At 42.0% G+C, this 15,173-nt stretch overlaps 1 protein-coding gene across 1 annotated transcript; it reads left to right on the top strand.

The window, feature by feature from the left end:
* The first annotated feature begins 3,341 nt into the window (after nucleotides 1-3,341).
* Nucleotides 3,342-14,147, top strand: LOC124666814 (ubiquitin-like-specific protease 1D). The gene is made up of 14 exons (XM_047204142.1): nucleotides 3,342-3,706; nucleotides 5,551-5,611; nucleotides 6,978-7,063; nucleotides 7,334-7,590; nucleotides 9,515-9,578; nucleotides 10,005-10,075; nucleotides 10,188-10,220; nucleotides 10,296-10,391; nucleotides 10,902-10,989; nucleotides 12,515-12,609; nucleotides 12,774-12,896; nucleotides 13,071-13,182; nucleotides 13,308-13,415; nucleotides 13,494-14,147. Exons 1-14 carry the CDS (start codon nucleotides 3,383-3,385, stop codon nucleotides 13,671-13,673), a joined length of 1,698 nt encoding a protein of 565 aa, XP_047060098.1. The 5' UTR covers nucleotides 3,342-3,382; the 3' UTR covers nucleotides 13,674-14,147.
* The last annotated feature ends 1,026 nt before the right edge of the window (nucleotides 14,148-15,173 follow it).

The raw sequence follows: 15,173 nt of genomic DNA, 5'->3' as shown, positions 1-15,173 counted from the left end.
AAATCCTGATCTAGGTTGCGAGCCTTAAGCCGGTTTTCCGGTATCCTAGCAGCATGAGCACTAACTGAAGCAAAGCCATGGGCAGCGTTGTACTCATGTAGGTTTAGGTTCAGCTCGCGCTGCGCCCGGATGATGTCGGCGCCACCGGTAAGCAGGGCCTTGCGCGTGGCCTCCAGCTCCTCCTGAGCCTTTGCCGGGTCGATGTTCTGTGCGATGGGCGTGGCCAGCGTGTGCATCGCCGCTTGAAGAGGTGTTGCCGGTGGTGCTGACGATGCTCCCGCGGCGCCGGCGTCACGCTCCAGCGGCGGTTTTGCCGGGCGGGTCGATGCCGCTCGTTCATCTCCTTCCTCCACAGCTCCCTTGCCGGTGTTGACCGCACCAGCCATCATGACCTCCACGCTGCCGGCAGCGCGGCCAGCACACAGCCATCTTGGCGGATCCGGCGCCACCAGCACCGGCGAGAGGCGCTGGCGCACGGGAACGGTGCCGAAATAGACGCGGATGCTTGCCGAACTCGATGGTGCGGCCGTTCGCGGGAACTTGCCGCCGTTGGCGAAGCGGCTGCGTTGTCATTGATGAAGTCCATGTTGTAGATGCGTTGCACGAGCGCGGACACCGTGCGCTCGCCGTTGATGTCGAGGATGCCCGCCCGAATATGAACTCCGGCAAGCGCCACTTCATGCCCCACGGTGGGCGCCAAGCTGCCGTCGTGGGGAACAAACGGATGCCATAGGATGGCTTATCTTGGGGCCGAATGGACGCTAGAGGATTCGGGGGAGGGTTTGTGACTAGATGGGACGAACTTCCGGATGGTTTCCTCAAGAACTTGGCAAAAGCCAGAGGTTGAAGAAGAAAGACACAAGGAAGAACTCGCTCTAGATCACCATTTTCATTGATCTCCACAGGTTACAGGTTCAAGCTTACAAGGTTCTCTCTCTATCTTCTCTATTGCTCCGCGCGTATGAAAGAGGCTGCCCCCTCTCCTTATATAGGGGAGAGGGTGGCTTACAGGACAAGAAACCCTAATGGGATCTTTGACTAGACAAACTACTTTACAAAGATACTTTATAAAGCTACTTTAATCATAGATGACACCGGGGTCTTCTTTAAACAGGGAGGCTGACGTCCTCCGGCTTCTTTGGCCGTCATCCTCTTCTTTGTCTTCAGGCCTTCGTTTAAAGCTACTTTGCTTAGCTCATCCTTGTCTTTTAGCTCCTGACGGAATCTTTGACCAGCCAGCCGACATGCTCTTCCTTCCGGCGCTCCGGTATCTTTCCTTCCTGGTTCCGGTATACCCCTCTTGGGGATACCGACTTAGCTTACTTAGCCAAATTTCTATCTTTGAGTTCCGGTATAAATATTAAACCGGTATCTTGATGAATAGACCATCCGGTTTGGCATGCCTTTGGCATACCGGGGGTCATCCCCCCAACAATTTTTCCGCCGAGTTGGCGTGCTGACTCAGCTTAACATGTAAGTAGGTAAGTATGAGAGGGTGTTAGCTTCTTTTCAGCCAAAACGGTTGGTTTGTGGAAGATAAAATTTACGGAGATTCCATTGTTTATTTTTCTACTTGACAACCCTAGTTTTGAGGACTATATGTGTGTGTTAAACCATGCCATTCTTTTAACGGTTTGACCGGTGGTCATGTATGTCCATGATCAATGGCACTCCATGACGAATGAAAAACCATACGACTTACTCCCTCCGTCCTCAAATAAGTGGATATCTAACCTTAAACTTTGTCCACAAAAGATTATACTCTTATCTTCCCAATACACTTTAATTGCTTCTCTCTCATCACACGGAAATCAAATCCAATAATATTAAGCATATATGCTTCTTGTTTTATACATACACTTAGCTTATTGGAGGTCAAAGAATTAAAGAGGAAAGATGCATGTTCGCAATATTTTTTTTACTCCACTTCATAATTTGTCTTGAAAAACCCGCATATACACTTATTTGTGGACGGAGGGAGTATTTGCAGAAATTTTGAAAGAACAAGACTCAACCATTAATTAATTTTGAGGAAAATTCAATATAGTAATAATGCGAGTAGCTTGAGCATCGAAGTCGCAAGTTTTAGCACGGTCGTAAGTTTTTCTACCGAGGTGCCATGCTGACTTAGCTTAATGGGTAAGAGCGGGAGGATGTTGACGCCTTTTCGCGCCAAAACAGTTTCCAGAGAACAAAATTTACAGAGAAACCCTTGTTTATTTTCTACTCCAGTTGGCAATCCTAGTATTGTGAGAGAAGTTAGACCTCGACAATTTTTCGAGGTCATCTCGACCTAGTTGTACAAATTTTTATTATTTCTTTTTTTTGAGAATCAAAACTCTATTATTGCTGCAAGTTGTTAAAAATGTTATTAAAAAATAACATTTGAATAACATTTTTTTAACATACTCAAGGTGGAGCAATCAGCGGTACGTGTGCGAAGACAACAGGGGGCGGCGGAAAAGGCCACAAAACCCATCTAGGGTTCCGTCCACCTCGCCGGCGATACCGCCGGTCCGCTCCACCTTCGGTGGCCTGGGGCCTTGGAGGTGTGGCGGACCACGGTCCCTCGCCGGCGGGGAGTTTCCGTTCTTAATTTAGTTTGCTTTTCAGTCTTTTTTTATGGTGAGGCGGCGGCTACATTCTAAAGTCAGAATAAGGTTCTTCCCGCCCTATCCTCGCTCCGGTGGTGCATCTAGCGCCGATGGAGGGCGCGTGGAGTTGTGTGCCCATCGGATCTCCTGGGATCCGATCGGTTTTCGTGTTTGTTGGTGTGGTTTCATGTCAGTCTCTTTCGATCTACGGTTGTCATCATTGACGATGGTTGCTGCACTGGTGCGCTGGTCCTTTGGGACCTTAGCACGACGACTTCCCGTCTGTCTACTATAACAAGCTCTACTACGACAAACCTTGGCTGACTCCGACGATGGAGGGGCGAGGACAGCGGCGCGCCTTCGGCTCGTGCTAGTGTCTGTAGTCGTGCTAGGTGGTCCGAGTACCAATTTATAATTTTCTTTACTTTTTGGACTATTTGTACTACCGTTGATGATTATTAATAGATTGGTGGATTTCTTTTTTAACAACACAGCACAAAATATTATTATTGCTGCAAGGCACGTTCCATGGACCATGGACAGGGGCAGATCTTGTGCATGAATTGCAGGCGCCAGGCAGGCAGCTGGACACATTATTACTGCATTGGATTGGATTGCAATTGAAGCGGCGGTGTATATATCAATCAGAAATTCTTTTTAACTTTGCGAAATCTCATTTTTCCCCTTTCCTCTGCCCCCACTGGCTCGTTTGGTCATAAAGCCCTCCTCCGCCCTTTCGACCGGCAGAAGCCCTCACCCGGCCGCCGCCGCGGCGGCCGGCACTAACCATGGCGCACGGCCCGATAACCATCGACCGGGCACTAATGTCCCTCGACTCCCCGCCGGTGGAGTTGGAGATCGTCGCCTCCTCCTCTTCGCGCGTGACGCCGCGCCCGCCTGCGCAGATACAGGCGGGCGACGATGGCGCCTCCGACGGCGGTGAGGGGGGAGCGGAGGAGTTCAAGGGATCCACCGATCAGGAACTCCGGGCGAAGATCGCGCGCTTGCGCAGTCTCCATGGTAATACAAACGACCGCGGCGAGAAGTCGCGGAAGCTCGTCCGCCGGGTGGAGAAGGAGCTTGAGCGCCGCCGCACTGCCGGGCAGAGGAAGGTGAGCAGAATGTGTTCTCTTTGCGCAATCGTTTTTCGGGGGAGTTTTCGGAACTGCGTGCTTTCCCCCAGTCTGGATTCGTGCATACGAGGATTATCGACAGTTGGATGGGGAAGTTGGGGGTTAAGGGTTTGTTGTTTTTTATCATTGTTTTTAGAAAGGTTTCTGGCTTTGCCTTCTGGGTTTAGGGTTTGCACCTGGGTTAAAAAGTGATAAATATTCTATTTAGTCGCTTTCAGCTTTCGAAATTACAATACAATGAATAGTAGTTCCATAAAAAATAAGAAATTGAACTGAATGGTGAATATATATGCTTTTTGTTTGTTTTGAAGTGTATGACTTCCATGTTACAACCTAATCTAGATCTCCTAATCATAATCTGGAATGATTGCTAAGCATTATGCCACTCTGTGTATCTTACATTTTTTTTTTCTGAGAAGGATAACATTTTGCAGGCGACCAAAAGGAGAATCTTAGCAGGCAACCATGTTTTTCTTTTTGTCGACATGAAGCTTAATTTGTTTTCGCTAGTGAATTTGTAACCACTGGCTAGTAGTTTAGCCTTAGGTGATGTGGATTTGGAATGTTGGGTAGCCGTTCAGGTCACTTAACTTCAGTCAAGTAATTTCATGTCATGTATTTATGTCTGTCAGTGCTCATGAATAAACATCAGGATTGATGATTTGGTACAAGTTGTCAAGTTCAGGCTCGTAAATGACTACTTGGCGCTCCACTGTCAATAGCCTTCTTTGTTTTATAAGGATGCACACTCACACACACCGCATTCACGCCACCACACCCACTCATGCACGAGTAGGCGTCCTGACCTAAAAACATGCTAGATCTGGAGCGGAGGTCCCTCCGATGAATCTACAATATCTCCTATTTCATGGATCACAGGGCACACGGTTCGCCACTGAAAGCGCACATGTGCAGCTCAATGCATGGGTTGGACCCGGGGCAGGCTGCACCGCCTCAAGCCTTAACAGTGAGCTGGCTCACGTTGTCACTGTCAGTGGCCTTGTTCTCCTGATTAAGTACCGATTTATGATCTCCCTTTTTTACATTTAGTTAAGGAAAGCATATAATTTTTTTATGTTTATGAACTTGCAATGAAGTTGCCACATAAGCAGCAAACATCTTTCTTTCCATGATGTTTGATTTGGAATGTCGGGTAGGGATTCAGGTGCAAGTAATTTTGATGCCAAACATATCCATTTATATTCGTTAGTGCTCATCAATGACATTAGGATTGGTAATTTGGTACAAGATGTCATATCTAGGTTCATGGTTAACTACTTGGCGCTCCACTGACAGTAGCCTTGTTCATGGTTAACTACTTGGCGCTCCACTTACAAGATGTCATATCTAGGTTCATGGTTAACTACTTGGTGCTCCACTGACAGTAGCCTTGTTCTCTTGATGAACTGCAGATGTATGCTCTTGCCTTTTGTATTCAGTTCTGGAAAGCATATATTTTATTTTGTTCATGACAATGAGGTACTGGAAGTTCCAAGCCATGATCATAAACCTGCAATTGAATAATGAAGTTGGCACATAAGCAGCTTATGCCAAATATTTTTCTTTCCATGATGTTTGATTTGTATCTTTAATGTGTCAAATGCATTGCTTCTTTTTGGTGTAATAGACAGGTGAATGAAATGTTTTGTCTTCACAATCTTGACAACTAAATAATGTTTCAGAACAATTTACTTTTGCTATGTTCTAGTTGTATCATTGGGCCATTCTAATATATTCCTATATGACAGCGTATTTTCTCTTGAACAAATTTTCAGTATATTTCAAGCATGCAGTGAGTTAATGATTTTCATTAATAATTGTAGGTTGAGATGGTTCGGAGACAGCCGGTGCAGACACCCAGTGGGAATGATCCCAATGCCTCAAGTAAGCTTTATGCATGACCTTGTTATTTATGCAATGCATGTGGTTAGTAATGCCAGATGCATATGCTGTTTTCTTCTTGTACCCATCTGATGGCTACGTAAACCCATAGCAATAATTTCCCTTTCGAAAAAGGCCAGATGCATGGCTTGAGGGTGATTAAGTAAACACGACTAATAAGGAAACTAATTATCCTCTCTACTTTCCAACTAATATTATAACAGCCTCTGCATGAATAATGCATGAATGCAGTCCCACTACAAAATACTGTCAATTATTTTGAAAGTTGATTATTGCTCAATGGCTTATGGTCTTAAAATCTCAAATGCAAAATTTTGTGGAAGCTTCAATGTGAATTTGATTTGGAACTTTTGCACAAAGTTGAATTTAGATTCACACTGAGATAAATGGTCGTATCAATTTTAAACTATCTGTAATTTGATACATTTTGACATCTGAAAAGTAGGATTTTTATGTGTTGATATTTGCTGTAACATAATTAGCTAAATGATAATTATCTGTAACTTTATAAATGTTAACATCTGAAAAAAGGAATAATTATGTCTTGCATATACCGATAATTATGCAATTATATAATTATACAAAAGGGTAATCAAATACCCGTTGTTCTCGTGGCATAAGCTGCCAACTGGGGTAATGAAGTAACCAGTGGGTGAATCAGGGTTTTCACATTCGGTTTGATTTGAAACATGAAACCCATAGGTCATTTTTTTTTTGCATTAGTTTTGCTAGGGTATCGGAGCTAATGAAGAAAATTGAACTACCACATGCTCTCACGGTTTGTATCCAAGCTGGGTTTGAACACCCCTAGGGTGAATGACTGAAGGTGCATGAGAGAAAAAGCAAGCACCTACCAGATATGTCCAAGCCTCGAGCAGAAAAATAGCTCAACCCTACTTTTGTAGGAAAAAGGAAGTTCTTATACTGGATAGTGGCGGTCATTTGATCTCATTATCTTGCATACTGCCTGGGAGTCATTGTTTAGATCATGTATCGTTTTGGATGGACAACATATGTATGTTTCCCTTTTCATTGGAGAATATAGATGTTTCAGACTCTAGACAGTCAAGGTCAACAAGCTTCCTATGGGACCACAATTTTTCAGCAGATTTTTTTTTTCTTATCGTATAAAGTATAAACTGCACACCCCCCTCCCTTTTTAAATATTTTCTCCATTGTAATGCATCTGATCTGTAGGCATAAGGGTTCATTAACTAGGTCTTTTGGTGGTTTCCAGGCGTTTTCATGCTGGCTGCTCTAACACCATTCCTATTTCTTGCCTTCAACTGTCTGAAGGATGTAGCTTATATTCTACCAGTCACCAATGTACCATGCATTTCTTTTGCAGAAAGTGGTGATGAGCGCAATTGCAGCAACTTCGGTGGCAAACACCATCTGAAATCACATTTCACTCCACGTACAAAGAATGGCAAGGTGCGCACTTACGTATCCTCACTCCTGATTGAGAGTGGATTTTGTACACCCACGCATGGGTGTGGGTGTTTCCGTCACCGTTCATTGTGCTTTAAGATTCGGATAAAAAGAGGAGAGAGAAATGAATCTTTCTCTCTTCCATGGTGGGCACGAATCTCGAGGAATAAATGAACGGTGATAGAAACACCCACACCCATGCGTGGGTGTACAAAAGTATTTCCCTGATTAGTATTTACAAATATTTTGACTAACTTTCCTGGTTATATTTAGGATGATGGAGTTGCATTCTCTGATGAGATGGCCTATTTTACACTTGGGGAAAGAGCAAGAAGACCAGTGAATCATGAATCAAAAAGTCGTACGGTTTGTCAAAATACTACTAATAATAGACTTCCAGATATGGATGGTACGAGGTTAGGTTTGAAGATCTGTACCAAAGATCGAAAGAAAAATAGCAACGTTGGGCCAAAGGGTATGTCCAATAAACGACATACGGAAGATGACGCTATTGAGATTGTTACCAAGAGGTATTCCCTCCTATTTGCTGACCCAATTCATTTGATGTTTTACTTATGGTAGTTCTATCTAGATGAGAACCCCGCCTAATGCCCTTTAGGAATAGCTGGTCCCAAGCCCGGGTAAAGGAGGAGGGTTGTGATAGGCTTGGCGAGCCAATGTAAAAACCAGCCATTCCTATGGATATGAAACCCTATGGATATGAAGTTCATCCAGATGAGCTATGCTATCTCTTCTGTAGCAGTTCGCCTGTTTCGCACACACATCCTGGACTTTTCACTCTGCCCTTGCTGTCACCATTTATGCCTCATTTTGTCATTTTGATTGTGCATGTCACAGTTTGCTGACCATTTCTCTCCTGTAACTCTGGCGTCTCACTTTACAACTAGTAATAACTGTGTTTGCAGTACTGTTTTTCTTATTAACTATCTTCCTATGTCTAACAACCATATCAAATTCAGTTTCATGGTCATGTTTTATGATCTGATTTTATAGACGCCTATATCTTTGTCATTGTCATTAGGGACTTCAAAGACTATATGGTTCTTGTTATTGTACCAATTGGCGTGCTAAGTGCATTATCTTCAGTGCTATATTTTCGTGAACCATTGGGCTTATAAATAGACGCCTATATCTTTGTCGTTGTCATTAGGGACTTCAAAGACTATATGCTTCTTGTTATTGCACCAATTGGCGTGCTAAGTACATTATCTTCAGTCCTATATTTTCGTGAACCATTGGGCTTATAATCTGCATATACGACTCATGTGACCCAATAGCCAGCTATTTGGATGAACCTGATGGAATCTCCTTGTTGGGATAAGCTTGTCTTATCTTTTCCAATTTACAGGAGGAACATAGTTCCATCTTAATAGTTCGTGCAACTAATATCTGTCTTTAAAACCACTTTTTGTGGTATGAACCGTGGATCCTAAGGATGGATGGTAGTTGTGCTCGATGGAGGCCAGGTCTTGTAGTGGTAACTTCCCATAGCATGGGTGTTAGAATAGGGGAATAGACTGGGAAAATATATTATGCAGACCTAACAGGTTGGACATAGATCTAACCTCGTGAAGGAAGTAGCAAACCCAAATATAATCAGGTTGCTGTCCCCCCCCCCCCCCCCCTCCTCCCCCTCTATTGCTGCACCTGCGCTTCCTGTGGGCTTGGTCTTGTGTTGGTATGTGCCCATGTGGTCACAGGCGGAGCGTCACAGAGGCCATACTGGGCTCCGGCCCAGTCTTCTCCGCTGCACCCATACTGAGTGTCGCAAAGTGTAAAATATTTTTACTACTGCCTATACCCCAAGTCCATCCACAAACAACCACTGTTTGGCCGCCCTGTCGATCCTCGGTGTTCAGTGAGTTGATCTGGCCAGGACTACGACCGACTAACCGAGTCACCGTCCTGTACGCACTGCCAGTATACTATTGTTTTCCTCTCACTCCGCTGCAGCTCGCCCGTTCCCCCCAAATCTTCTTTTCTAGGCCTTTTTTTCCTCCAATTCCCATGGCATAGCTCTCGATCTTTCTCCTGCTAGTTAAACCAGCCCAAACCGAAGCAAGCCGCAGCTCCAACTTATGATCGTGGTGGACTGATGGTGGTCAAGTGGTGGCCGACTGGCCGTAGCCCATGGCACCATCCGCCGCTGTGGACATTACTAGTGGAGCTTCAAATTAAGCAGGGTATGCAAGAAATCAAGTCATGAAGTGTTTAATTCCCTTGCTATATAGTTGATCTGAAATAAAAAAAATCACCTTACATCTTTCCTATATATCATCAGTATATCTGTGTGTAGCAATTCTCTATTGATTCGCTAACATTTTTTTTTGCAAGAATTGCGATTTTTTGGCATTATAGGCAATTGGCCCTCCCTTCGCTTTGCACCATCTATGCGGTCATTATGTTTTTCTGATAAATAATTCTGATGTGCAGGAGGGGCAATTCTAACAATCGGACCTACCAATTCGGGATGGTAAATAAAAGAAACGAAAAGAAGGTGAATAGGCTGATAATTATTTCACCTTTTTCTTACATTGTTCTATGGTAGTTTTTTTTCCCTTTCGCTCTTTGTAAAACTGAAATCTGTTTCAAAGCTAAAATTTCTCTGTGCATCTAGCATTATACTTACCTTGGTAACATTACAAGTACAAGTACAAAAGTTTATTTTTCATTATTTCATCCATATTTATGTTTCCCTAATTAAAATTCTATTGAACTTAAATCGCAGAAGTTATTTTATTTATAATAAAACAAAATGAAAACCTAGCGCTGCCAAAAATTGGGCATCAATCATGTATGGTGTTTGGATTTGATTCACTGAGAAGATCTTCATTGATGCTTTAATACTTTATTTATTATTGTCATTGATCTTAGCTGCAAACATTTGACATCAATAAGACTTATTCACTCTTGCATTTTTCAGGAAGTAGTTCTCTTGGATGATGAAGATACAGAACCTGCTAAAATAGCTGATGTTGAGATGGCTAATGAGTGGTAATTTGATAACACAAAGACATAATGTGTCCGTCATGTGTATTTCATCACTGTATATTGTAAAATCAGTGACCAATCGTAGATGTTTCATTAATCACTCGCACTTCTGCAGGGACAAAAAGTCAGAGATCTACTATCCATCAAGGTGAGAATCATGTAATGTTACGGAGGTGTTGACAGAGAGAATCTCCTGCGAAACTAATGTTATTACTGTCTACAGAACTGATCCGGAAAGTGTTGGGCTGACATATTCTGACATAGAATGTCTTAAACCCACAGAATATTTAAAATCACCTGTTATCAATTTCTACATCCAGTAAGTACTCTATTCTTTTTTTTTTGGCTTATGAACATTACCTTCCTCTTTCTTCTGTTAGTAAGTTCAACGTTCAAGTGCTCGCATGCAGCTGTTAGAATGTCTTGGTGTGTATGGCTGAACTCTGAACTGCATTTATTTGATATGTCTCGGTGTGTATGTCCACTTTAAGGCTACCAAATGCTATGTTGAAATAGAAAAGTAGGTCTCCTTCTACTCACTTTATCACTGAGCTACTACAGGGAATAATCAGTACCTGCAAAATGCAAAGTAATTAATGAATGCTTGAAAGACATAGTTGATCTGTATAATTAAGGAATAAATGTGAATTGTATCTGTCAACTGATTTGTGAATTTTCAACGTATCTCATGTTTACCGTGCTGTGTTCCCTTCAAGATGGAAATGTCGGCACTGTATTTTTTTTCTCACATTTGGACGGGTTAGCTGAATAAACGTCAACTGTCTAGTTTTAACATGTTTTCTGTCCATTCTGACTATGACCATGTCAGGTACCTAAAAAAATCCCGGCCTTGTGACGACTTGTATATCTTCAGTACATATTTCTATAGCAAACTTGAAAAGGCATTATCTGGGACGGTATGTTCTTGATCCTTCTGTGTTATATCTAATAATTTACAACATTACTTTGATCCTCGTTGTTACGGATCAAAGCCTTTTTCCCAAGCAAGTTGGGGTAGGCTAGATATGAAACCCAATAGAAATAAAAGGAAACGCAAAAGTCTTTTGCGTTTTCTCGAAAAAAAGAATTAAAAGGAAACCAAAACAAGGAGAAGGAAAAAAGAGTAAATTAAGATTCCGGCACATGGATCGCTGATCTCCATGCAGTCCTATCAAGAGCCAAGACTTTATCGTTCATGTCATACATGTAAACATAATGCGTTTTAAAATCCAAGTGTGCAGAAAAGATACACATATGTTGCTATGGACCAACATAATTTCTCCGTCTCCTATGTTTCTTTCTCACTATGTCAACCCTTTCTCTTAATCTATTCATTCTCTGGTGGCTCCAATCCCCTCTACCGTCATCTAGAGAGAGCACCAATACTATTTTTTCTGCACCAACTATACATACATGTAATTTTTTTTGTGAAGCTTGCACACTGTCTCATTCTTTTTTTCTTTCTTAAACATGTGTGTTAAGTGCAATGCCTATCCAGTATTTGACAATGTAGGCCATGATAAACATTGGCATCTATTTTGACTTGCCGTTACTACACCGTCATCACTCTTTTATATATGCGCAACTCCGTCATGGTCCGTAGTGGCCTCACCTCCTTAATATTCTCGCCCTCCCACAAACACTTGCACATGTATACACTCAGTAATAGTGATGATGTTTGTGGAACTTCCATCAAAGAGTTACGAAAGTGCTAATGATGATACAAACATATATACTTAGAGAAAAATACTTTGAATGATGAAACATCAACATAGTATAGCTCGAAGGCTAATCATATGACTAAGATACACGGGAAATATGTCACAATGCACAAAACATAAGCACAGTCATAACAGCATACCGCCCATGTCTTTTTAAATAACATGTCACAATGACTCTCGTCTCTCTCTAGTTGGTGGATGAGTTGGCTTGACTTGGAAGGTTCATTGTTCCCATACTACTGACTTTCTTGCTATACGTTCTTAAATTGCGTAGTTAACAACACCCTTGTGTGGTTGTGTCATTCAATTCACATTAAATCATAATCTTTCAAACCTTCGTTTTAGTTTATATCACCTTGTTGCTACATTAGTAAAATATGGAGCCGCTTAACAGATTTTTTTTTAGTTCTCTGCTCTTCTCCTTGAGACAGTTTTCCTAATTGTATAAAAGGATATTCCCACTTTAAGTTCTAGCAAATTGTATAAAACCTTGGCGGTCTTTGTTTGTTTAATGCATAAACTGGAAGTATGCATGGTTATTTCAACATGATATGTTCCAAAAGCGGGTGCATATCTTTTTCTCTGGAAAATAGCCTATTCATCATTACTCTTTTGTTTTAAGAATTGCTATTCATTCAATACATTTTGCATGTTGGGATTATCTGTTCTATACCCTCAAAGCTAATTTTGAGAACTGCTGATTGACTTGCATTCTTCGTAGGGTAATTGCGACTCACAGTTTTGCAAGTTAAGGAAATGGTGGAGAAGTGTAGATATTTTTAAGACACCATATGTACTTTTGCCTATACATGGAGAGTAAGTTTTTTCATCTTTGGATAACACTACATGATGAAATCAGCCGTGTTTATCCGCTCTTTGAAGCATATATATGATTAGTTTGGTCAATATTTGGTGGCAGAATACATTTTAGAGTATCTAGTTATATAAGATGGTGTTGACCTCATGTTCTTGTAAATTAGGATGCACTGGAGCTTGGTTATTATCTGCATGCCCGCAAAAGAGAAAGAATCAGGGCCAACAGTGTTTCACTTGGACTCTCTAGGAGTGCACTCCAGTGACAAGATTTTTGATGTGATTGAGAGGTATGTTCTGTGATACTACGCGAATATTTGCTCTTGATCCCAAACATTTACAATTCAAAACTGGGGGGCTCGGTGGTGCTGTGTACCGTCCCTGTAGGGGAACTTTTCATTCTGAATATTCCTACCTTTGATCTAATTTAGTCGTGTCCATGAATATGAAAATTGTTGTTGCAGCTACCTCAAACAAGAATGGAGCTATCTACAAGAGGATCAGTCTTATGATATTCCCTTTTCAGACACGATATGGAGACGTCTTTCAAGAAATATACGCAAGCAAAAAGTCGAGGTAAGAACCTTAGTGTTCTGATGATAGTTCTCAAAAGTCAAGAGGCTGGTTGTGGCTTTACATTAGCACTTCCTTTATCATGTTTTTTGTGCCAAATTTCTAAAGCTACCGTGTCCACTTGCAAGGTGCCGCGCCAGCGAAATGAGTATGACTGTGGCATCTTTATGCTTTACTACATTGAGAAATTCATTCAAGAAGCACCAGATAGATGGACAAGAGAGCGACTTTGCAAGGTATAAATCAATTTGCTCCATTATTGTTTCAGTAACAATCAGGAGTCTTGACTATCATGCTCTTGCTGTTTTTTCTAGTTTGGGCGCAAATGGTTCAATCCTGAAGAAACATCGGGGCTGCGGGAGCGAATGCGAGCTCTTCTGTTTGATGTGTTTCAGAACACTCTAGTCAATGAACAAAATTCAGAGACAGAGTCACACTCCTGTGATCACTCTGAAGATGACGACAAGGATGAGGCTGTGACTATTATCGCCTGAATGTAGCAATGGATGAACGGTGTCAACACAAAGATCGTACTGCAGTTTCGCATGAGGATTTCACCAGCACTGTAATGCGGAACGTTATGGTTGCATGTTGCTGTAATGCGGCAATATAGCTTAGACTAAAGGTCACAATGGATGTGACCATATATTTTGCCAAGCGGGTCCAGCTCTATATGCCAGGGTGGTCCAACAGTGCAATTGTCCATATAAATATACTTAAATTCTCTTCTATGATATATAGGCGACATGGAAATCTTAGGGTGGTGGACAGAGCTCACCCCCCAAGATCTGCCTCATGGGGACGATGATATGTTTGCCAGTCGTGCTTAGCAAATAATCCTTGTTGCAACCTTACAGTTTAAATTTTGGCGGAACGAAAACTGTAGCTCAGTGTTACATTTTGACTGAAAGTCACAGCAAACTTACATGCGCTGACTTTTAAATTTTATGGTATTACTATTTTATCCAGCTTCTTGGAAGAGTGCAATGTATGTTTGCGTCACAAATAAAGCTCAACCATGATTAGCATTAGAAGCAGATCTTAAAACAATGCAACTTTCACAAGTTCTTTTTTCTTAAGATTGCTATTTTTACAAGTCAATTTCCCCTGCTTTTGTGATATGTATGTGGATCAAGTATCATGGAGATCTGCAGGGGATTTTGGCTCCAAAATTGTCTGAGATTTGCTTAATTCTATTATGTTAAGCTTCTATGGCGTTTGTCCATATGATTCGAAATATAATGCAGTTTTTTCAAATAAAAAAATATTGATTTAGATTTAAAAGTGTGCTTGGCCTGTACCATTCATGTACAGATGTACTGACTGGGAAATGGAACACTGGTTGTTGAGACACAGTTTGTATACACCGATGATTAGAAGTTTCTGGTGAGGTCATGACCGGAGGCTAGCTTGGGCTAAAATAACCTACCCGAAAGCCTTTGGGGGCATAGTGTTCAGAGGCATGCAGTGTTTTAACCAAGATTTGTTGACACGTCAGGCCTGAAGACTGTAGGCAAATCTAGACAGTTTATGTGCACGAATCATGAAGGCAAAGTACTATCTCAACAGCACGTTTAGGGATACCGCGTTACACTTCACCATGTTGTAAAATGATTAAGATCCGGAGGCACTGCTGGGTGCCCATCTCTATCTCTATCTCTATCTCTACTATATAAAAAGGAAGAACGTGTTCTGTTTCCTCCGGTATGGGGTTTCGTCAAGCATATTTTTGATAAGACGTTTTTGCCCTCCCACCTTGCCTCAAACAAATTCAGCACGGCAAATAAAATAGGCAAGTCCAGCGCATTCCAGGAAATGAAATTATTCACCATGGCAAGTAAAGGAAAGTCCAGCGCATTACAGGTAAAGGAAAGGAAATTACGGCACAGATGGCATGAAACAATCAAGGCCCAGAAAACAAAATCGCAAGCTACAGGAAAGGGAAATTACACAATTATGTCAGGGCTCCACGGAAGGAAACCGCCCATCCATTT

The sequence above is a fragment of the Lolium rigidum genome, chromosome 6 (genome assembly GCF_022539505.1).
Source record: "Lolium rigidum isolate FL_2022 chromosome 6, APGP_CSIRO_Lrig_0.1, whole genome shotgun sequence".
NCBI classification, from domain to species: Eukaryota; Viridiplantae; Streptophyta; class Magnoliopsida; order Poales; family Poaceae; genus Lolium; species Lolium rigidum.
This window is presented reverse-complemented; position numbering and strand designations above follow the sequence as displayed.

Coding starts and splice junctions, on each gene's coding strand:
- LOC124666814 (XM_047204142.1), top strand. CDS start 3,383: ATGGCGCACGGCCCGATAACCATCGACCGGGCACTAATGTCCCTCGAC. Junction 3,707..5,550: donor GCACTGCCGGGCAGAGGAAG/GTGAGCAGAATG, acceptor TAATAATTGTAG/GTTGAGATGGTTCGGAGACA. Junction 7,591..9,514: donor ATTGAGATTGTTACCAAGAG/GTATTCCCTCCT, acceptor TCTGATGTGCAG/GAGGGGCAATTCTAACAATC.